The sequence below is a fragment of the Nothobranchius furzeri genome, chromosome 15 (assembly GCF_043380555.1).
Source record: "Nothobranchius furzeri strain GRZ-AD chromosome 15, NfurGRZ-RIMD1, whole genome shotgun sequence".
NCBI classification, from domain to species: domain Eukaryota; kingdom Metazoa; phylum Chordata; class Actinopteri; order Cyprinodontiformes; family Nothobranchiidae; genus Nothobranchius; species Nothobranchius furzeri.
The window spans coordinates 58,806,152-58,829,896 of record NC_091755.1 but is presented as its reverse complement, the minus strand read 5'-3'; the positions used below and the strand labels follow the sequence as shown (position 1 = coordinate 58,829,896).

Here is a 23,745-nt window from a genome sequence, read left to right as displayed (position 1 = left end):
AAATCTTTCTAATAAGTGTTTTCCTCTCTACATATTCATTTTTATGTTTCCAAATAAACTTAAATAAAAGTGAATCAATAACTGCACAGGTTTTGCTATCAACAAATAAAAGATAAAGCTGGGTATACTAACCTGGATAATCCTTCAGCCTTGGAGAGTAAAACACGACCTATAATGGTAAGATCCCTCTGCAGCCAGCAATTAAAGACAGATTTAGATTTTTCAATTTTGGGGTTGAAGTTTTTTGATATTCTTTCACTAGAGGATTTGCTTAATGTGATGCCCAAATATTTAACTTTTTTTTTTTTTTTTTTACCTCTGTGCCATTTATTGATACGGTGTCTAAATCATGTATGGCTAATATTTCACATTTTCTCTTATTAACTGTGACACCAGAAGCATCCGAGAACCTATTTAAAGCTTTAACAATAACAGGGACTTGAAGATCATTTTGAAGTAAATTGGTTGCGGTCTACATTACCCATAAGGCAACGCTACAACCCCGGAAGCCCTTTTCGTTCTTTCCGCTGTTGCTGAAATCCCTTTTGGATTTACACCGGCGGGTGAGAAGACACAATCTAACTTAATCCGCACATTTTTGCCACTATATTCTTTTTCTGACTTGCTTTATTGAAAACCTAAATTCCGTTTTGTGTATGTGGGGTGATATTATACGTGTTATCGCCAGCCGATGGCTTCCATTTGGATAGAATGATGCCCTGGTGCTTTAGCGGCTAACTTGCTACTAAAGCTTTTCGTGTGAATGAGCTTGTATCACTAAGCAAAGCCTGTCGTGTAGTTGTGTCACATAAATGCTTTGTGCAATGATTTGTGTCAGACAGCTTGTTAAATTTATCAGTTATAATTTATTATCAGTTGATTTGTTGAAAACAAAATGGACGGAGTAGAATAGCATGTCTTGCTACATAGCCAAGGTGCTAGCATGCTAACGTTGATCAAAACGTTTACTCAGTCTATGTAGTTACTCCTGTTGGCAGGCGGTTTGCGTCAACGATGTCCTTGCGTTTGCATATAGCTCGATAATTACATCTTTATAGACATTTGAACGTCAGGCAAAGCTGACCTTTGATTCTGATTTTGTGTTTCAACTGTTTCTCTTTAGCCAACATGGCAGCCCTCAGACCCCTAACAAAACCCAAGATTGTCAAAAAGCGAACAAAGAAATTTATTCGCCACCAGTCTGATCGATATGTCAAGCTTGCGGTAAGTGTGTTATACCTGTACACAAAATCACCGATTATAGGGAAGAATTGGGACTATTGGAGCTGAGTTTCACCAAGTTATTTTCATTTTCTCTTGACAGAAAAACTGGCGCAAACCCAGAGGTATTGACAACAGGGTCCGCAGGAGGTTCAAGGGCCAGATGTTAATGCCCAACATCGGTTATGGTAGCAACAAGAAGACCAAGTTCATGCTGCCAACTGGTTTCAAAAAGTTCCTTGTGCACAATGTCAAGGAGCTCGAGGTCCTGATGATGAGCAACAAGTAAGTTGTGAATGCTTCTAAGTGGTCATAGTTTATTGTAGCTGTTGAAAGAAATGAACGAAATTCGTGCACGGGTTATGCTGAAGTTAGCAAAGTAGCAGTGGAGGTTAAAAACCCTTAATGTCAAACTGCTAGTATTAAAGGAAATGCAGTGGCATTTTCTGAGTGAGGATAGTCCAGTTGGTCTGGAGTCCTCTGGTATGGAAAGACAGGGCATGAAGGAGCAATGGCTACAGAAGCTCTCTTTATTTTGTGGTTGAGATGTTCAGAAGCAGCTTAGATGCTGGCTCAGTGTGATGGTGAAGCAAGTCAGACTTGTTTTTGTTCATTTCCTTGAACTACATCTTAAAAATAAAGGGTAGCCCGTGTATAGAGGTGACTATAGGAGTGATTTAGTATTCTCAGTTAAGAAACTGCTGCATTTGTAATTGTAAACCAGTTAACCAAATCGTAAACGGGGAATGGCAGTTGATAGACATGCAAAATACTATTTGTGCCCATTTCAGCAGTATTCTGACAGGAATTATTGTAAATGCAGAGGTTTTCTGTCAGAAAAAAACAGTTCATAGTTAAATCATAGGTTTAGTAATGCCCGACTACCAAAAGTACTGCAGTGCAGTTCTTTCATAGTGTGCATTTAAGGGAAAATACGATAGAGGTAAAAGGATTATGAAGTAAACAGTTAATATTTGTTCTAATAATTTTAAGTAGTGTTTAGATCTATTCAAGATATTTCACTATCATAAATATTAAATGGCAAAAATAATTATTTTAATTTAAACAAATTATTTAAATTAATTAAAAACACTGAATAGCTATAGCGACTGTAGGGCTGGGCAAGAAATCGATAATTTATCATAATTGAAATTTCTGACTCTTATCAATCAATTTTCCCGTGTCAATAAATTTTATAATAAAAAAGTTAAGATGTGTGTACGTTGGCAACGTTCATGTCCCTTTAAGAAGCTGTACCACTTTGAATCTTGTAAAAATGTAACTCAACTTAATTCATGTAACAGCCCCATCTAGTGGACAACTTTTGTTTCTGCGCATACCTGTAGTTATCGTCCCTTTATTTTTATCGAGGTGAAATCCTCAATTTATCATGATATTGATTTTAGGCCATATCGCCCAGCCCTAATCGACTGTGTTGGACAGTTTTACAGTCCTTGGTTCTGAAGGTGAATAAAATTGTTTGGCATTTTGATTAAAATTTGAAGTTGTTTACTTATCATAGATGATCTAAATGCATTATTTTGCAGCCAAATACTATTTTCAAAAGTTGTTTTCTTTCACTGAGCCATTTCACTCCATCTTTGCTTAAAGAGCAAGTCACCCCCTACCAGAGCCTTAACTCCACTCCCACTTCATGTTTGAAAAATGCAACAAATGCTGTTGCCTGGCAGACCGAGAGGGCGGAGCTGCTAACAAATACACACAAACAGGCTCACGACAGCATTGTGACATCATAATGTACCAGTTTACATCATAGCATACCTCTTAGCCAATAGCGGTGGCAGATTTAAATTCAAAGTGCAGCGTAGAGTTTTTACCTGACAACGGCACAACACTGCCAGTTTTAGGCAGAATATTTAAATTTTAACTAAGATGCACTGAAGTGCCAAATTATTGACGACACGTGTCTGCAGCACGATTAGACCCTCGTTTATTTAGTTTATCAGCAAAAAAAAAGTTGATTTGGGGGTGACTTGCTCTTTAAAGATGTGGAACACTGAAAACCATGTTTTGATTATTCTGATTATAATGGGTCACTAAGATTTTCATGCGGGCTGAACATGACGACAGTCTTCTGCAATAAGCTTGGTTTATGCTTGATGCATTAACTTTCCGCTTGGTGATGCGGCTCGCGGATGGAACGCGCTTCACAGCTCGCAGCGTTAATGGTTCATGCGGCTTGTCTCTGCGGTGAGCCAATATTCTCCCAAACTGAACGGGGCAGCATGGAGCTCTACAGCATGCATACAACACTACACCATAGTAGAAGTAGAAATTACTGTTTACAATAGGGATGCAAACAATTAATCGATTATCAATTAATTGTCGATAAGAAATTACTCAAGAAAAATGATTTAATTGCAATTAATTGAAATTTTTGTCCGTAATTCCCCGCCAGTCCTCGCGGGGTGTGCTTGTTGCCAGACGTAGTTGACGCACACGCAGAAACACAAGCAAAGCTGGGCTCTGACGACAACAGACAAAGGAAAAACGATGGGTACACTGAGGATGAAGACGTGAAAATGGAGTGGTCAACGATAACGACCCCAAATGCACAATATGTGGAAGTATTTTGAAGTACAATTCCACAACTTCGTTGAATTACCACCTAAATGTGCCACATTCAGCCGTGCTACAAACAGCGTGAGGTTCTTAGCCTACATTCACCACAGCGTTGGGAAGAAGGGTGTGTGACTCCATGAAAGCAGAGGGCATTACCCAGCTAATATGTAACATGGTTACTACAGACATGCTGCTGATAAATGTTGTTGATGGACAGGGATTTCAAGAAGTGATAAAGTACATTGAGCTGGGGTACAATATCCCCTCTATAACAACCATAACAATTAATCTTTGATTAGGGAATATGGTTTGCATTTTGTCTTTACACGATACAGAATATAGCATTTTATGTTACGTTTACAGTAGATGGAACCGATTCAGAGGGAAGTTCAACTTTTCAGAAAAATTGCCACTTATCAATTAATCGATCATCGATCGATAAGATGAAACAACTATTGATTATTGAATTACTCGATAATTCGCATCCCTAGTTTACAACATGTCATTCCAGCAGTTTTTAACAGCGTCCTCATCTTTTCCGACAGTGCGAGCTATTTCTCTCCAAGAATTATTAACAACATGTTGATCACGGTGATCTCTGAGAGCTGAATCATACAAATGTCTGTATTTACGAACCTCTGCCATACTAGTTCTTGCCAGTCCACCATGTTTTTCCGTGTCCGACCGTCCACGTGGTTAGAAAATTTCCTAGGTGCGGAAATTTTGGGCCGTGTGGAGGGGCGTGGTTGTTGAAATGACGCAATTTCGCCGCACGGAGCGGTGCGAACCTCGCGGACGTCAAGCATAAACCAACCATTAGCTGCTGATGGTGAAACGCTGGGATTTTAAAAGCCTGACGGATCTACATCACAAGTGTCACCTAAAATTAACGGATTCACCCTTCTTGACTAACGACAGGGAATGTTGTTGGTTTACGGTCCAGAAAACAGCTGGGAATCAGAATGAGGTTTTATTGCCATATGTGCGAGAAATCACATTAGGAAATTGCTGCGGTACTTGGTGCAAAAAGAAAAAAATAAGAGAAATGTAAATAAAGGAAGTATAAATATAACCACGATACAAAATTATAAAGTGGTGGTAATTACTAGAAGCAGCTGCTATCAGTGAAGGTACTAAACAGAGCAGATCAGTTCAGGTACAAACACATAACAGGGTCGTGAGACTGAAACAGCGACTGGAGTGGGCAGCCCTAGGATTGTCATTCATGAGTCCCAACAACAGAGGGAAAGACACTGTTCTTGTGGCAAGTGTTGCTATGAGAATGTTTTAGCTAGTAGATGCTAGCCATTAGCATTAGCAACTCCACCACACATCAGAACTTCTCCAGGCTTGTGTTATTTGTGCAGATAAAACATCAGCGTTTTAGGGCAAACAGTCAGTGGTAGAGTTGCTGCTGTTATCCAATCAGAGGTGAGATTTCCACATATCCGACTACAAATCTTGTCGTCTGAAGCTGCTTTCTTCTCCATGCTGACACAAGTGCTTCTGGATAATGTTGGTGTTAAAATATTGTCCATGATGTAAAGAGCTTCCTTTCATTTATATCAAAAGGCAACTGAAATCACTGAATGAATTAAAAACCTAACCTGATCAGCAGTGGCTTGGTTTAATTTGATTTATTCTAATGCACTTGTTTAGATTTGTGGTGTAACATTTCCTGTGGAATATCAGCGTGTTCTGATGCTGCGTGTTGTCTTCACTTGTGTAGGACTCACTGCGCTGAAATCGCCCACAACGTCTCCTCAAAGAACAGGAAGCTGATTGTGGAGAGAGCGGCTCAGCTGGCAATCAAGGTCACCAATCCCAACGCCCGGCTCAGGAGCGAGGAGAACGAATAAACGGGTTCACAATAAATTCTTTAAAATCAAACTGGCTTGTGGATGTTTTTTGTTTGGGTCTCGCTGGGGTTTTCACAGATCTAGAGAATTTGTTCTTGATGAAAAACAAAACGGCAAAGCTGAAACGTGGTCTCAGGTTCGATTTGTCGTCCTCTGGAGATGCTTCCATTAAAGCGCGGCTTGTAGGGAAAAATGCTTTGAATTAGCCCGCTCAGTTCCTACATTGTTTTACAACGCTGGACGTAAACTCCCCACAGGAAAGGTTTCCATTGCATTCTGGCAGCCAGGCTGTGCCCCACAGCCCCAACCTCTCTGCCATCTGTTCCTTGAAACTGACGAAGATATAAAAAAAAAAAGGGATCATTCGGCCATTCAGCTTTGTGGCTGTGTATATCTGGAGGTAACTGACTAGTTATGTTTGAGAAAAACTTGGATCAGGATGCTTTTGCACTGAGAACCCACACCTGATTTGTGGAGTGTCCTGGAAGACTCACCTGATGGGACTGGACGTCGTCCAGAGCTGAGATGAGAACAGCAGGGCAGACGGAGACTGCAATGTCTAGATAAACAGCACCAGAAGGACGTATCGTTTTCCTTCCTTTTCGTTGGACACTAAATGAACATGTCAGCCAGGATAGTGTTTGGGAAAGGGCGGCTTGCTCCCAAACAGCTTTCATTTGCCCTCTCCCAGACAGATTCCCTGAAGAAAGGTAGCCGGTCTGCAGGAGGAAAGAGGAGGATGTTGTCTTTTTCTCTCCGATGTCACCTGGGCATCATCAGGGGCAGAGCTAAAGGTAAAAGCTTAAGATGAGTTTATTTGGACGAGTCTGCATTAGCCACTCGCTTCATAAGTTCGATGCATACATAAAATTTATTTTCTCCTGCAGCTTGAGCTGGTCACCATAAGATGGCAGTATTGTTAGTTTGTGTGTGTTGTAACTGATCAATAAGAATATTTGGTCTTAGCTTATTTCACATAATGACGATTTTAGCGGTTTCATGTCATTTAAGTTAAACGCACTATTTCTCTGTTTACTACATCGTTGCAGTTTCCCTGAAAGGCTACTCACTGTAAAAGAGGAGCTATTCTTTGCCAGTGTGTTTTATCCATTGCAACATTAACTGCTGCATGCAAAAGTCAGTGAAACATGGTGTATGAGATCTGTTCAAAATGTGTGCGGGGAACAAGCAGGGTGTCTTATATGCAGTCTGGATTTGTTCTACCTGTTATTTTTATTTCTCTACATATTCGGTGTCTGCAGTGAAAAAATTAAACCAGGCAGAGGAGGTTCAGAGGGGGGCTGCCTGTGGGGGTCGGGGACTGGCAGGCGTCTAGGCTTGTGTGCATGACAAAAGGCCACAGTTGCCTCTGTGTTTGAGTTAAAGGATCCCAGTGGGTCAAGAATTAGCAAAGGGTCCTTTAGACCTCTTCTCATGTGGGAACAGTTGTTTTCAGAAAGCTCCAGTTCTGTTTGTTTCTTCCTTGATTCATTTTCACACAATTGCAGTTTGAATGTGTCACCTGTGGTCAGCAGCGGCAAAACACCCAGACAGCTGTTCTGCACAGGAATTTTGAATATGCACTTCCCACCATGTGTGTATTTAAAGCTCTGCAACATGGCTGTATGTGAGAAAAACGTGACATAGTCTGACAGCAAATGTGCAGGTGGTGTTAATTGTGCCACCAGTTTTGTGTGTGTGTGTGTGTGATTTCGGTGTGTGAACTAGATGTGTGAGTGCGTGTGTTTGAGGATGTGGTGGGATAAAGTGTGAGTTTGTGTGTAGTGGGGGAGTGACTTCTCTGTGTGTGCCCGCCTCACTGAGCCCCTCTGGCAGGGAGGAAGAGAGCAGATGCAGAGAGAGAGGGAAGGAAGGAGAAAGGGTGATGTGTGAGCTCATGTTATGTACAGGGCAAGAGTAAATCTCATCTAAACACACGGACGGTTTGTAGGAACAGCTCAGAAAGCGGTTCAAATCTTCAATCTCCAGGTTTGGGATTTCATAGAAGATCCCATTGGATGGCACTTACACGTGCGAGGAAAGGGAGGAATCGTCCAGCAAGTTCAAACAGAAGAAGAAACGAGAGGCTATTTGAGAATCTGTAGCTCTAGACTTCACAAACAGGATGGAAATCATTCACAGAAATGTTGGAGTGAAGAAGCAGAGATGATTTTTCTAACCCATGTGAGTGCTTGAGACCTGGTCTCTTGGGTACCATCTCAGGTGGAACCTCAACCTCCTCCTCTGTACCCCAGGTCAGCTTCCTGAACTACAGCCATGCTGTGTGGTCTGAGGAGAGACACCAAAAGCAGCATTGGTAAGAACAGCCTCACTTTGATCTCCAGAGTCATCTTGCATTTGAGGCAGCTTGCAAAAAGCTGCTTAATTAGATAAATGCTCTCCTGAGAAGCAGCAGAGCTATCACAATGCATTTCCCACGGATGGATGTGTATGATCGGTACACTGCATGCATAATGGCTTTGATAGACTGAAAGAGATTTAAATGTGAATGGACTCTACCACCAGCCATGCCATGTGTAATTGGGGCAGACATGGCAACACACTGGATACGGGAGTGCTCATTTTATTAATAGTTTTCCATCTGAAAATAGCTTCATGATTCCACTGCTATCCTTCTCCCCGTGTTTAACCTACATTCTGGTTGGATGAGAGGGATGTCACACAGTACGCCGGTTCAAATGACAGGTTACCTCTAAATGCATTTTAGTTCTGCTCATCTACTAAAAATAAAGAACCAATAGATAACTTCTACCCGCTGACACATCTGCTATAGATATTTGTATCAATCAAGCATTAGTTGTTCCATTGTTGGGGCTGTTTCTATCCATCTCCACCCATGCCCTGGCTCTGAAGGTGAGTGATGGTTATTTTAAGCTGGAGGAGGATAGCTGACGGATAGCTTGATGTTACAATAGTGTTCAGTCACGTGTGGTCCATTGGGTCTGTGTAACCCACAGCTAATGTTGCCTTTTGACTGAGATGACAGCTGCTGGACTGTCAGGGCCCCCGGGAGCTCGTGTGGTTACCAAGCTTTTGCCTGGCCTAACGTGTTCATGATGTGTCATTCTGTGTGTGTGTGTGTGTGTGTAAGCTGCTGGACAGATGTAAAAAATGGGGAGATGAGTGAAATATCCTATGCATTTGTGTGTCTGCATAGCAGTAAATCCAATAGAGATATTTTTGTGGTTGAAGGCTGACTCATGCAGCCACTCTGAAGGCTGGAGATTCATCTTTACTCTTCGTGTCTTGGAGCTGCCCAAAGGTTTCAGGTCAGTGACGGTATGACGAAGGATCCATATCTCCCTGCTGTCTGAATGTTTCACTTCACTTAGACAGATGTGGAAAGTAACCGATAAGAGTGGATTTGATGTCTGCCTCGGTCTTGGGTTCAGTTCTCATAAAACAACACTTTTATGAATAAAAGGAGCAACTTTTTACTTCACAAACTGACAAATCAGTAAATTTGACATGTTAATTCCTGACTTGGTATCTGATGCATCCTTTGTTTTTTGTTTTGTTTTTACTTGTTCACACATAATTTGGAAGATATTCAAGTTGTTCAAGGGGGTGATATAACATTGAAACAGGCTCAGTGTATGGAGTTAGTATTGGGATGTTACAAACCCTGAAGCTGTTTAGGCGTTGTGGTAGAGGGGTAACATAAAAACTGGTGCGGAAAAGGAGGGGAGTGTAAATAAAAAGTATTTTTTATTAACAAATGCAACCACAATCACTCAGTCCTTGACTGGAAAATACAAAACGGATATAACTGATGAAGGCGACAGAGAAAAACTCAAAACACCTGAGACAAATGGTCTCAGGGAAGAAAACACGAGAATATCGGTACTAACAAACAAAAGACAAATGCCAGAACTAACTAACTAAAACAAATCTCGACGGCTATCTCTATTCTAAATATTATTACAAACAAAACTTAAAGCGAGCTCTAAAGCGGAAAACAAACTGAAATTCAAGCACTAGGGCAGACAAAACGGGATCACTAAACGAAAACGACTAATAATTACTCGATGGTAACACAAAAGGAACAATCTATCTTAATTATCACACTCATTCAAGTTCTTTATCGAATTTCACCAAATCTAAGTCGTTTGTCACTAAGATCAACCGAGGAGAGAAAGACAGGGTGTTAAGCTGTGAATCTCTCTCTCTGAGAAACTGAAGCTGCAGTCTTTTAAACCATCTGTCCTCATTAGTTGATGGTATGCAGCCGGGACAGCGGAGGCGGGCAGAGGTGGAGGCCAGCCTGACGAAGGACCTGTCCAAGGTCCTGAACAGCAGGGAGGGAGCAGGACTGGGCCATTCAAGGTGCGGGAGCCCAGGATCTGTAACATGGGACAATGTTACATGTAACTTGTACCAAGTTTTGTAACTTGTAACATATGTTTTAACTGTATATTTTGTTTTGTAGCATGCAATTTATATTTTGTAATACGTAACTTTCATTTTGTAGCAAGTAATTCAAGTTTTCTAACATATATTTTGTTTTGTAACACGTAATTTTCATTTGGTAACATAACTTTTCTTTTATGACATTTAATTCTCGTTTTGTAACATGTAACTTTATTTTGTATAATGTAATTCTCGTTTTGTAACATGTAACTTTTATTTTGTATAATGTAATTCTCGTTTTGTAACATGTAACTTTGCATAACATGAAACATTCATTTTGTAACTTGCAGAAAAAAAAATCAATGTAGAAGTTTCAAATCACAACTCTTAAAAGACACATCCCAGTCTACAGTTACCAAACTCAAGGCTGCATGTACAATACAATCTACTGTCATCTCCCGCCTCGATTACTGCAATGCCCTACTAACTGGTCTTCCAGCCTGTACTGTGAGGCCTCTTCAAATGGTCCAAAACGCAGCGGCGCGTCTGGTCTTCAATCAGCCAAAAAGAGCACACGTCACCCCTCTGTTCATTGAGCTCCACTGGCTACCGCTAGCAGCACGCATCAAATTCAAATTGCTAACACCAGCATACAAAGTCCGAGATGGTACGGCTCCCATCTACCTGAATCCTCTTGCAAATGCTTAAGTCTCGGCCCGGCCGCTCCGGTCATCACAGGATCGTCGGCTAGCAGTGCCCACACCATGCTCAGGACAATCCAGACTCTTCTCATGCATCGTTCCACAAATGTGGAATGACCTTCCAAGCACTACCAGAACAGCTGCTTCCTTTACAATTTTCAAGAAACTCCTGAAGACCCTGCTCTTCAGAGAGCATCTTCTTAACTAGAACCTTCCCTGCACCCGTCCCCCCTCTCTACTGCCCACTCCTTGTCCCCTCCTCTCCATGATTGATGCCAAGTTGTTGTTGTTATTGTTGTTGTTAGCCTCAAGGGCAACATGCCGATTATCACTTGTAAGTCGCTTTGGACAAAAGCGTCTGCTAAATACATAAACATAAACAAAGCATTTGCCCCAATTACAGCTTCCTTCCCAAAGAACCAATGACAGGCTTTGTCTTATCAGCCAATCATGTGTCTCAGAAATAAAATCCTGCTCTCATTCAAAATGTAAATTCTTTATTTACATCAGTTTAATTTTTCTAAAAACTACCACCACATACTGGTAAAGAGTGAGAATGTGAGCAAGTTTGGTTGTGAGCAGTACAACAGAGTGCCTTCTTACCATGATTGGACAGGAATCCATGACTCGTGATTGGCTAGTCAGACAAAGCCTGGCATTGGTTGTTTGGGAAAGGAAGCTAGACTTAGAAACTTTTTTCTGCAAGTTATAAAAGTTTCATGTTACGTATTGAAATTTACATGCTCCAAATGAGAATTACATGCTACAAAACAAATGCTACAGTTAGCAACCAAGCTACAAGTAACATGTAATATTGTCCCAATCCTAGCTCCATATAAGTGAGTCATCCAGTAGACAAAATCCTGAATCCCACAGAAATAGCTGTGAGCACTTCCTCATGAAGTGGATCTGTGCCTGCAAAGGTTCTTTTAGGTATTTTAATCCTGGATACACTGATTCATTGATTTTGACTTGAAAGGGTTGCATTTAAACTCAGATCATCTCAAATTGAGAATATATACAACTATCCATTTTGGCCAAATCTAGAGAAAAGAAGACAATGAACATTCTCATATGTTATGTTGCACATTCTGTTCAGACGTCTTTTATGAGTGACTCATTACAGTTTAACTCCATATCTGGTAAACTATTATTTTGCTAAAGTTGACCAGTCGTGGCAGCCATCCTGAATCAGGTGCACAAATGCACACAACTTTCTGAATATTTTAAAACGATTTAAATTGATTCAAGAGAGAATTTGACATTGCACACTTTAACAAACACACACATGCACAGACAAAGGCAAAAACATCCTCATCCTATCCCATTTGCTTTTCAGCAGCGGATGATAACAAGCTGGTGTGTCCAAATTTCATAACTGGATGAGTGAGAGTTTGGATTTTTGCAAGAAAGCAGCACAAAACCATTCTGTAGTGCATTTCTAAAGCAGTCTGTTATTCTTGCATGGTGAAAAGCAGTCACTTGTCCCTTTAGTGTAAAGAGAAATTGACTCGGCTCTTCCGTGGTTTTTCAGTGTAATGTTTAATCACTGTTCTGGACACCTGCAAAGGTTGATCCACAGTGGACAGGATTAGAGAAGTGCCAAGTCAGTTCCCCTCATCCCCATGACTGCAGGCATGGCTGCATTCAGGTTCAGATGGCTGTGCGGGGCTCTGTTAATCTGTGGACACTCATTTCTCACTGAGGATGAGAAACAGAAAAAATAAAATCTGCTTCTCAGCAGAGGAAATGGAACAGTTTTTTCCCAGTAGCAGCTGCTGCAAATGACATGAAAGAGATCCTCTTTTCCCTCCTTAAAGAACAGTTCTTTAACTACATGCTGGTTTCATGTTTAAATGGGTGAAGTTAATGTATCCATGTGTTAAACTAAAGGTGTTTTCTGCAGACAGAAAGGTTCTACTTAGTTTGGGGTTGTTGTGGAAACAAAGTTAGCTGAGCTGTCATGATCCCGGGTGCCATCTCTGCTCCAGTTATTACCCAGCGAGCACAACCATTGCTGCAATGATGCTTTCCACGGGTCTGATGTCTGTTTTTGTCCTGAACAAGCAGTCATGTTCATTTAGTCGTTTGCATAACCTTCTGCTCCTCTCTGCTGTCTCCACAGATGAAGGGCCATACTCAAAGGGGAGCAAAGAGGCAACTGACCAATCCCATTCGTCCCGCGGACACAGCCTTTCAGGTGCTATACTGTCAACTTTGACTCTACGTCATTTAGTTTAGCTGTCTGTCTGGATCACACTACCACTTTAAACTTTGCCTGTGTCCTTAAAAAAGAGGTTTCCTCTCATTTTTGTAGGATGACATTTGATGTTTATGTGTATTCTAAAATGTACCTCCCAGATTCCATTTGCTTTTGTTATAAATGCTTAGATAAGTTGAAAAGATGCTGGTGTGGCATACCTGTCATGGGTACTAAAGCACACTTGGCAGATTTCATGTTGGGTCATTTAGCAGCACATCACAACACAATGTTGACCACAAGACAGAATGAGTTCTCCAATGATGCCATAAAACTAAATATCCACCAATCCAGATCATATTTAATTAAGAACAAACTGGATTTTAAATACAACTAATTATAATTGTTAAATGCATTTTTATTTGATTTTCAGTTTTGTATTTTCTGCCGGTAAAAATAATTGATAGATTACAGATTATTTGCAAGTGGCCTTTTCCAGGTTAAAGCTGCAATGGCAAATTTGGTAAACAAATGAACTTAAAGCATTTTTTCATGCCTCTTAACAACGTTCTAACACAGTACAGCTATAAATATGTTGCGGATATTAAAAAAATGTTTTAAGAAAATGGTTCTCTCGCATTTGTCGCATTGTCAAAAGCAACCATTGGACCATCTCATTGGCGGTCTCACCAAACCGCCGCACTTCCGCACTTTTGTGGGTCCTCCACTCATTATGGACCCGCGCAATTTACAACAGAACACCACTGGTTTGAGAAGTTCTCCACTCAATAATATACGAGAAGGAGAAACAGCCAGCTGCTACCACTTCAACTTTAGGACAAACTACCAGAGACCCAAAAAGAAAAACAGCATTTGAAGTCACGGACAACTAAATGGCGACTGGTGTTTAGCACTATGTCATGTCCTTCGGCATCATGTGTTTCCAGTTCCATCAGAAGCGTCTCAGGGAAATATACCCATGGGGGGAGGGGTGAGTTCAAAACCTAGCTTGTTCTGTAGTTTTGCTAGAACAGCTTTAATAACCATAAACACGTGTTTTTCTAAAATCCTTACTAATGTCTTTCTCGTCTTTGGCATTCTGTTAACACACACTTGAATGCTCCAGACTAGCAAACCGTTTTTGTTTAATAATGAGTGAAATGTATTTAAATGCAACAGATAATTTTAAGTCATTCAAATTGTACAACTCCATCTCCCTCGTTGCCCTCGGACTTCAGTCCATCATTTGAAGGGACTAAGAAAGCACACCAGAGTGAGAACACATCTGTGTCTTAGAATAATTTGTGAGTCTTTCCTTGCCTCACAGACGGGGCAGTGCTGTCAAGCGGACACTAATTCTCATTGTGGATCTGTGCCTGCGTCCGTATCTGTCAGCAGAGGAGTACAGGGGAGTGACCACGGTGGAGCTGATGAAAAGGGAAGGCAGCAGCCTCGGCCTCACCATCTCCGGAGGCTCCGATAAGGATGGCAAGCCCAGAGTGTCAAACCTACGGCCAGGTGGGCTCGCTGCCAGGTGAGATCTTTGCTGTGTGATGTGAACCTGGCAGCTACCTCAAACTAACCTGACGTGTCGTTCTGCCCTCACTAACACATAATCCAAAGTATCACCATTAAAGGAAGGTCTTTGTTCAGAAGGTCTCTAATGACAGCTGATTTACACAATCGACGGTGATGAAACACAAATCTATGAAAACATCCTGCTCATCTATGCCGTTCCTCATCAGGACCGGAGACTTTTAAAGACATAGTGTGTTAATTTTTCTCAGGAGCTTGTCTTCACGTGTGTGAAACAGCTGGCTTAATGGGCGGAGACGCATATGAGGGTGGGGGTCAGAGAGGATACTGGAGCTCTGTGACGTCAGCCTGTGCCCGGTTAAGACACTTCTCTGTCTGCTGTCACCTTTGATTGGCAGCAGCCCAAAGGTGAGAAGGCCAAGATGGGCGGAACATGTATGTGATTAATTAGCTCTCCAGTGAGTCACGTGTTGACTCAGAATGCCAGATGTGAGACAGCATCTAGTCATCGCTGTCAGTGTCAAAGAGGGACAGACTTTCAGCCAGCTCGCCTCAGAACCCACGCTTTCTTCTACTGAGGTGTTCATGTGTGTTTGTCTGCTTCCTGCAGGAGAATACAGTCTAACCCTCCTTGATAGGCTTGTAAACTGGGTATCAGACACAGTCCATAGTTGGTTCCCATCATATCTCAAAGACGGGGGGTTTGTTGTTTCTATTGGTGATCCCCATGATATGTGAAGTCCCCCAAGGTTTGATTCTTGGACCACTGCTCTTCAATCTCAGCATGCTCCCCCTGGGTCAGGTCATACACAATAACAACATTGCCTATCATTATGATGCAGATGACACCTAGATCTACTTAGCTCTATCACCTAGTGACTGTGGTCCCCTGGACTCACCCGGTCAGTGTTTAGAGCAAGTCAATGACTGGATGCAGTTAAACTTCCTCCAGTTAAACAAAGACAAGACAGAAGTTATTGTCTTTGAAAATAAGAAGGATAGGATGGAGGTTATTGCTCAACTTGGGTCCAGAGGAATAGAGACAAAGATTCAGGTTAGAAATCTTGGTGTAATTGATTGAGACCTGAGCTTCACTGGTTACATTAAGGCTAAAACTAGATCAGTTTTATCATCTTCATCTGCACTTCCGTCACCAGAAGTCTCGACTGCGTGTTGCTTTACGGCAGTATTATGTAGACTTGCGGTTTAGAGACTTTAGCAATGGCAGATCCACCAAAGAAAGCTAGAAATCCCTTATCAGAGGAATGTAGGAAAAGAAAAAGAGATCGCGTTAGAGCAAAGACCAGAGTTAATATTGGGCTGGCTTTTCCTCACTGGAGAGCTCTTCTTGAAAGAACGGCATGTAGTACAGACACTGACCTAGCCGTGCTGCTAAAGGATAGGTAAGTACTAAATGATTTCACCGGGGTTATTGTGTTTGGTCAGGCATTAAGTTCTTATAAATCCCTGATAAAACTTTATTCAATGCTGAAACGTCGCTTGATGTGTTTGTTTGGGCATGCGTGTTGGAAAACAGCCAGTAAACATGCCTCTTATGCGCGACAGAGAGATTGAATTTTACAACGGTGACATAACGCAACACGCCTCGAGAGGGCGACAGAGAGCAAATATCTACAAAGTTCAGGAGTGTGTCTTTAACTTTGCCTTTTTATCTTAATCTTATATCTAATTGTATTTGTGTTCTTAAATGAGATTTTTAAATCTGCTGTTTTATATTGTCATGTTGATTTTAGTGTTTTATGTTCTTGCTCCTGGAAAGCACACTGAGTTGCTTCTGTGTGTGAAATGTGCTACAAATAACGCTGCCTTGCCTTATACAAATAAAACCACTAGCTACGATGAATTTTGTAAATTGTCATATTTTAGTTTTCCTTTTTCACAATGAGAGATAAATGGTAAATGGCCTGTATTTGATATAGTGCCTTCTAGAGTCCTGGAACCCCCCAAGGTGCTTTACAACACAGTCATTCACCCATTCACACACACTTTCACACACTGATGGTGATGAGCTACGATGTAGCCACAGCTGCCCTGGGGCGCACTGACAGAGGCGAGGCTGCCGAGCACTGGCGCCACCGGCCCCTCCAACCACCACCAGCAGGCAACGTGGGTTAAGTGTCTTGCCCAAGGACACAACGACAGCGACAGACTGAGCGGGGCTCAAACCTGCAACCTTCTGATTGCGAGGCGAGCACTTAACTCCTGTGCCACCGTCGACTCTACAGCAAAACAAATGATCAAGTTTATGAACAAAAGCAAGTGGTTTTGTAGATAATAGACCTCAGTGATGCAAGGCAGTTTCCTGTATTCAAGGATTTATCTTAGTGGTCTGTTTATGATGTGTCCGCAGGAGTGATCAGCTGAACATGGGCGACTACATCAAATCAGTAAACGGCATCAACTTGTCGAAGCTACGGCACGATGAGATCATCAGCCTGTTGAAGAACATCGGGGAGCGTGTGGTGCTTGAAGTGGAGTACGAGCTGCCTCCATTTGGTAGGTGAAAAGCAGACTAAAACAGAACGCTTTGGGGGAGAAGTACAATACTAGGATGTTGTTTTATGACTGATCTGACTTAGAAAATGTCATTTAATTAACAGAGATGAATTAATATCAAATCTTGTCATCAGCTGGCATCCTGCCTGCAAGATAAGCTGAGAAAAACACGTAGAAAACGTTTGTGTATTTAGGGAAAGTGTGATTGAAAGCTGTCACAACAGGGTGTTAGAAGTTAAAGGAGACACGCTGTTGGGCATTCGTCTCAAACACAAGCTCTTTTAGCCTCAGCATCACATCGGTAGTGAAGAAAATGTACAAAAAAGAGTCATGTTGATTCCTTTTGTGCTTCTTACCTGTAACTTTAACACACCTGGCTATTGCACCGTCATTAGGGCTACAGATCAAAAATGTATTTGAGGCTTTTTGGATGACTTTGCCCCTTTCTGAAGAGAGAACATCTGCAACAACCACACTGTCTTTCTACTGCATCTTTTAGAAGTGGCTTCAGATGTCTCCAGGTTGTGCTGATTTCTGTTTTCAAAAGTACATTTAGTGGGATAAATCCAGTGTTCCATGCTGTGGTGTTTCTACGTTTACTGAGTGGTTTTGCTCAAACAAAAGTCAGCCCACCGTTTTGGGGTTTGATACCAGATGATTTGAAAAAAATACCCATTTAGCAGCATCATTTTCAGACATGATGAAGTAATGAAAGAAAGTAAAAATGTTAGAATAACTTCAGGAAAGACGTGCACTAATTAAAATAGATTTTTGCTAACTTTCTCAACGTCAGCTCAGATTTCAGATTGCACAACCCAAATCCGTGTTTGAGGCTTAAACACTGACAGCACACTGGCTCTGAGCTTGACCCCTAAGCGGTGCAGGTCACATTGAGGTCACTGCACTTCCATGAGGCTGAAACACTCACCCCATGGTTTCCTTCACAGTTGAATTTCCTGTGTGTGCTCACAATTAAACCTAAATATTTCAACCTGTTTTGACAGTAAATCAACACACCGGTTCACACTTTACTCAGTGTGTATGGACTGTTAAGGATCCGCTCGTTCAAGTTGAAATAAATCAAATCTCATCTGCTGAAACGGCAGTTTAGGCTTAAACTTCATCCATTACAATGTTATATCTGTGCCTTTAGCTCACGTTTAACTGATGATCAGTTCTTCAGTCTGTCCTGTCCTCCTGTCTTGTAGTCCAGAACCCCTCGGGAGTCATAACCAAAACCATAGAGGTGTGTTTACACAAGGAGGGAAACAGTTTTGGCTTTGTCATGAGAGGTAGGTCGACGGGATGTTGCTGAATTTTATTAGCTTTTAAAACTAATTAAGACAAACAAGGAGGAGGTGTGAAAATGTAGAGGAAATAAACGAGTAGAATATTTCTCAAACAATGGAGGCCTGCTGTCCCCCTGGCTCTGACTGTATTTGCTCAGGTTTCATTGTTGTGTTTTGTAGCTGTGGGTTTGTTCTTTCTGTGCAAACTATAAACAATTTAGCATTTTTTTTAATTATGAGTTGCTTTCTTGTGGCTGCTTCTGCAGCAGTATCCACAGCGTGACTCAAAATTGTCTTCAGTCCTCCATAATAAAAGTCTCAAATAGAAATTCTTAAAAATCTCTGAAGCTTAGAAAAAGAGCATATTAACCTGTTGCTCTTTTATGCACTCGATGAAAACTATTTTTCTAAGCATCAGATTTCCTCGGGGAATGTGTGTTAGACTCTTGTTGTGAAGGTTTTGGAGGAAGTTTTTTGAGTAATCCTGTGGACTGAAATTTTTGACCAGTGCGTCTTCATCTCCTCCTCGTTTCTTCATTTCCTCTCTGTGGCCCTAAAATGCCATCATACCCTCATTTTCTTTCACTTGTGAATTTTCAGGGGGTTTCCATGAAGACTGGAGGAGGTCACGCCCTCTGGTGGTCACCAGCATTAGACCTGGGGGTCCTGCTGACAGGTTATCAATCAATCAAATCAATCAAAGATACTTTATTAATCCCAGAGGGAAATTAGAGCATTAGAGAATTAGAAGTGTTTCCTGTATTTATTGTATAAGCTGAGCCGTTAATCTGGACTGTATGCTTAAATCTGCACGAGTCATCCTGCATGTGCCAACTATATACTTATAGCTTCATTTTAAAATATGATCAGAAAAGAGTCCGTTACCCATGTGAACATAATTGCTGTAGCACATCCACGATAAATCTACGTAGACGTTGCCGTGTCTAATACTCAGACACGGCAGGAAATTGTGACTGTGATATAAAAAGTATCTACAAAACAGAAAGGGCACTGCTGATCCTGCGGCCAACACAACATAACACTTTGCTCCCTCGATGAAAACTGAGCTCCGAAACACTGATGCAAACATAATCCAGCATCAAAGTCTTCACGGCCATTTATCTTGTTTATCCTTCATCTCACCTGGGAGGAAACACGCACTGCTTAAGCACTGACTCTGACCGGTGCTTAAACGCTTCCATGAGCACACCGCTCTGCTCAAGTGTGTTGTGTTTTTTCTGTTTCACCATTTCTCCATGTGTGTGTCACCAGAGAGGGCACGTTGAAGGCTGGAGACCGAGTCCTGAGCATAGACGGGATGCCTTTGAACAGAGAGAGGCATGCTGATGCTCTGACCGTGCTGATGCAAAGCGGCCAGGAAGGTCTGTTCCTGATTGAGTATGACGTTTCTGTCATGGGTGAGCAATCACACACCCACACACACACACACACACACACACACGCACGCACGCACACACACACACACACACACATGTGTGCACACACACTCTGTGGAGGCATCATAGGGCAGCGGTTCTCTGAGGCTAAATAATGTGGTTGTTCAGCTGCATGGAGACGCCACCAGAGGCTTACAAGCCTGAGATCACATTGAGCATATAAAGGTTAGAAATATTAGGCTCTGTATTTGATCAAAATAACATTTTATCCTTCTAAAGTATGACACTAAAAACATAACTTGAAAGTTTTATATTGATTTTGCTAGAATAATTTTATTTCTTCATATTTGGGAACTAAAAACCAAAACTAAGTCGAAAGCGATGATTGGCGCCCTGCATGTAGGAGTCCAACTTTATTTCAGAGCAAGCGCTGAAATGACTTCTCCTCATTAAGTAAAATAAACCACCAAACACATGACATGGCTAAAAACCCAATTACAACCTCTGTTTGGTCATGGTGACTAATTCTAACTAATGTACTATGCGCAAACTGGGGCAGGTCACTAAGGACAGCTGACACACATTAAAAGTGTGTGTGTGTGTGTGTGTGTGTGTGTGTGTGTGTGTGTGTGTGTGTGTGTGTGTGTGTGCGTGCGTGCGTGCGTGCGTGCGTGCGTGCGTGCGTGCGTGCGTGCATGCATGTGTGTGTGTGTGATCTAGATCTAGAATAGAGAAATTGTTAATGGGAAGCAAACTGTCTTAATCAGTCCAGCTGTCTTAGATGGTTTTCTTTAAGCTACATTGAGCAGGTGATCTTAGGAAAGGAGAAGCCATGCTATTAAAGTTTACATTAGAGCCGATTACACAGTAATGCACATTACATTCACTGTAATGCACTTTCTATATTCTTATTGTCTAAGTCTTTATTTGCACTGTTAAAGACAAAATGCTGAAATTCAATCCTGAGTCAGCTCTGCATCATTAAGATTTCCAGATGTTTTTTTGTTTGATGTGAAAAAAAACTGGATATCCATAAAATAGCAAGTTTGTCAGCTGAAGGCAATTTATTGAGTTTGTTTCAATAGTTCTTTATTTTATATGGGAAAAACTAAATTAAAGATAGACCAACGTATTACACACCTGCTTCATGTTACACTGATAACAGTCCCCCACCAATCAGTGGGTACCCAGGCTTTTCGTTAAGGAAATTACATGAAATGTTGGTACAAAAGAAATAAACATAAAATAAATAAATGGTAAAGCAACAGACCAAAATGTCTTTCCTAATTTTAAAGCAAACCAGAGAAAAATATATTAATGTGATCAAAATTTGTCCAATAAAGTGAGAATTTGTTCTAATGTTGACAAGTTGTGTGAAAAAAATAGATAAAAAGTTGTTTTTCCATCTTTTTTCCTCACATTGTTCAGTAGTAAAACCACCAAAAGCAAGATGTGACTGTGAAAGAAGACACAGTAACACTTTACAATAAGGCTCCTTTTATTAGCATCACTTAGTGCATTATTAAGCATTAATAAACTATCAAATAAACCATTTACAACTACATAATATTAATGTTATTAAGTAATGCATTACTAAGCAGACACCCCCACCTGGCCCTTTGTCCTAACATTAATGACTCTTAATAGTTAATATTGGATATGTTAATAAAGGGATCATTTATTTATTAATGCACTAAGTAACAGTTATAAAGAGACCCTTGTTGTAAAGTGTTACCGAAGACACAACATACTGACGTAAGGTCTAGTAACTGAAGCATCTAGTCTAATCGGCGAGCTGATTCATGGACTGTTTTATTATCTGTTATAAATAGATTGTAATTTGTTAAAGTGTAATATTTGTCTGTTCCAGAGGCCGTGCAGCAGGCCTCTGGCCCCCTGCTGGTGGAGATCGTGAAAGGCCCTTCAGCCAGCCTGGGGATCAGCCTCACTAAAACGTTATACAGAAGCAAACAGGTTGTTGTTATTGACAAGATAAAGCCAGCAAGTGTGGCAGAAAGGTGAAGGAAACACTCGCTACACCACACAGAGTTTCCTGATAGGAGCCATCCTTGTAGAGTCTATCTCTGTCTCAGGTGTGGCGCCCTGCATGTGGGAGACCTCCTGCTGGCCATAGATGGGACCAGCACAGAGCTCTGCTCCCTGATGGAGGCCACACAGCTCCTGGCCAGCTCCTCGGAAATCCTCAAACTTGAGCTTCTTCCAGCCAGTCAGAGCAGACTTCCCATCAGGCCACACGACGCCGGTAGGTCCCAGAGGTCACACAGAGAAACAGAACAACACACACCTTTACAGAGAAAAGGCTGGGTAAGCAAGGCCTGCAGCTTCTGACAATTTAAAGTTTTGCTGCTTTTTTAAAAGCATTTTTAGCAATTTTGTCCGACTGAAAATGTCAAAACATTAAGGGAGTACAGAGTCCCGGGAGTGAAGCATCACCCTGGGTTTGTTGTGGTGTGTTTACCTTCTAATAATAATAGTTATAAAACAGAATCGATGTAGTTTTCTAGGTATTGTTCTAATAGGCAATACAACCCAAACATGTGGACTTACAGAGAGAGAGTTCATTTGCTCTGAAATGTTACCGATTCTAAAAAATCCCAGCTAATTTACTTATCTCTCCAAAACCAAGACCATGGGTGCTGTTTCTGGGAATGCTGCTCTGCTCCTCTTATCTACTGTGACGGCTCTGTTCTTTGCTATTTTACCTGCAGCTGTAAAGAGCTTGGCTGCCTCTCAGCTGTCTTTTCCCATACAGTCTGAATCAGGCCCAGTGTGTTTTTATGCGCACGGCGCACCGATGGCTCCAATCCCGCTGGCTTTGGCTCTTATAAACCATACACACACACGCACACACACACACACACCTTTTTCCCTGTCAGATGCTCTTGCCACATTCTGCAGATTTATCCTTATGGTCAGCAGCTGTGAGGAGCTGCTTCCTATTCCTGCACAAAAAGAAGCAAGAAGAAGAAATGCACTAAAGCAAAAACCATCCAAATAAATGCACCTTCCCTTAGAAAAGATTTTCTTTTGTAATGATTTTTACTTTGCACACAGTTCCACCATTGGGTTTAAATAGCAGCAACCCTGGAATCCTTGATTATCTGTGAAAATGTTCTTTCAAATGAACATTTTCCAGTTTTTTATTTTAATTTAGAAAACACTGAGTTACAAACACATGGCACCTGCCTTGCAGACATTTAACTAAAATACATAAAAATGTATGTGATTCTGACACTGATGAGTACACGTTTCCCCTTTGATCACTGTTGTTTCCAGCACATCACCTAAGCTGCTTATCTGTAACATTACAGGCGTCTTCTGTAATTTTCATCAAGAAACTGTACTTAAACGAGGCATAGTGCCATTATGAAAAGGCAATTTTCTCACAGCTTCTCTCCTCCGTGATGAGGCGTGATTAGAAGATGCAATTTGTTTAATCTGCTCAGAGGATTTAAGGCGACTGATACGACCACGAACAGATTAGGAGCTAGTGTTTTTCAGCTGAAACTGAAAGCACAACTTCTTGGAGTCCCTCAAAGTGAGTTTAGGATAAGCCACGAGAGCTGGAGCAACAGAGAAACTGGGGAAAGGTCCAGAAGTTCCGCTGCATGTGTATTTAGCAGGATTTGACCAGATTTCTCATATGAGGCAATCGTCCCAGCAACAGTCAGCAATCTTTCCAGCAAATCCTCCATCCATATGATCACGTTCTCACAGATTAGACCCCTCCAAATGAGGCAGCAGGGATTACTGTCGCATGTAGCTGTCACATGTAGCATTCAGTGACAGACCCAGCTGCATGAATCTCTGAGGGAAAGTTAATTACTGAGATGAGTGTCACACAGGAGGTCAACTGCTTTTCTTTGGCAGCTTCATGAAGGCGGTTTGACTCAATCAGAAGGTCGAACATAAAGGAGGAGCTGCCATTCAACATAAACAACAAGCAAACGTTTAATTCAGAGATAATCGTAAAAGAGAGAGATGAAGCTCATTATCAGAGGGAGCCAGATGTCTGCATTAACACCAATCAGCTCTCAGCTGTAGCCAATC

The 23,745-nt window shown here is 41.5% G+C and overlaps 2 protein-coding genes across 5 annotated transcripts in view; both read left to right on the top strand.

Moving 5' to 3' along the window:
- The first annotated feature begins 472 nt into the window (after positions 1 to 472).
- On the top strand, positions 473 to 5,694 carry rpl32 (ribosomal protein L32). Its single transcript, XM_015968118.3, has 4 exons — positions 473 to 563; positions 1,124 to 1,224; positions 1,325 to 1,506; positions 5,534 to 5,694. Exons 2-4 carry the CDS (start codon positions 1,129 to 1,131, stop codon positions 5,661 to 5,663), a joined length of 408 nt encoding a protein of 135 aa, XP_015823604.1. The 5' UTR covers positions 473 to 563; positions 1,124 to 1,128; the 3' UTR covers positions 5,664 to 5,694.
- A 436-nt stretch (positions 5,695 to 6,130) lies between these two features.
- Positions 6,131 to 23,745, top strand: part of LOC107391065 (glutamate receptor-interacting protein 2) — a 28,734-nt gene continuing 11,119 nt past the window's right edge. For 2 of the 4 annotated variants that reach the window (XM_054745995.2, XM_015968116.3), the window contains exons 1-9: positions 6,131 to 6,457; positions 12,861 to 12,935; positions 14,334 to 14,469; positions 16,843 to 16,988; positions 18,197 to 18,280; positions 18,878 to 18,953; positions 19,550 to 19,695; positions 21,545 to 21,692; positions 21,768 to 21,937. In XM_054745995.2, the coding sequence (XP_054601970.2) occupies positions 6,280 to 6,457; positions 12,861 to 12,935; positions 14,334 to 14,469; positions 16,843 to 16,988; positions 18,197 to 18,280; positions 18,878 to 18,953; positions 19,550 to 19,695; positions 21,545 to 21,692; positions 21,768 to 21,937 (1,159 nt within the window). In that variant the 5' untranslated portion in view covers positions 6,131 to 6,279. Of the gene's footprint in view, positions 6,458 to 7,622; positions 7,848 to 7,918; positions 7,981 to 12,860; positions 12,936 to 14,333; positions 14,470 to 16,842; positions 16,989 to 18,196; positions 18,281 to 18,877; positions 18,954 to 19,549; positions 19,696 to 21,544; positions 21,693 to 21,767; positions 21,938 to 23,745 lie in introns of those variants that run through there. The other 2 variants (XM_015968114.3, XM_015968112.3) reach the window with 2 other exon arrangements.

Bases quoted from the DNA above. Each gene is read 5' to 3' on its own strand.
- rpl32 (XM_015968118.3), top strand. From the start codon at position 1,129: ATGGCAGCCCTCAGACCCCTAACAAAACCCAAGATTGTCAAAAAGCGA. The intron at 1,225-1,324 runs GTAAGTGTGTTA...TTCTCTTGACAG, and splicing joins ATCGATATGTCAAGCTTGCG to AAAAACTGGCGCAAACCCAG. The intron at 1,507-5,533 runs GTAAGTTGTGAA...TCACTTGTGTAG, and splicing joins GTCCTGATGATGAGCAACAA to GACTCACTGCGCTGAAATCG.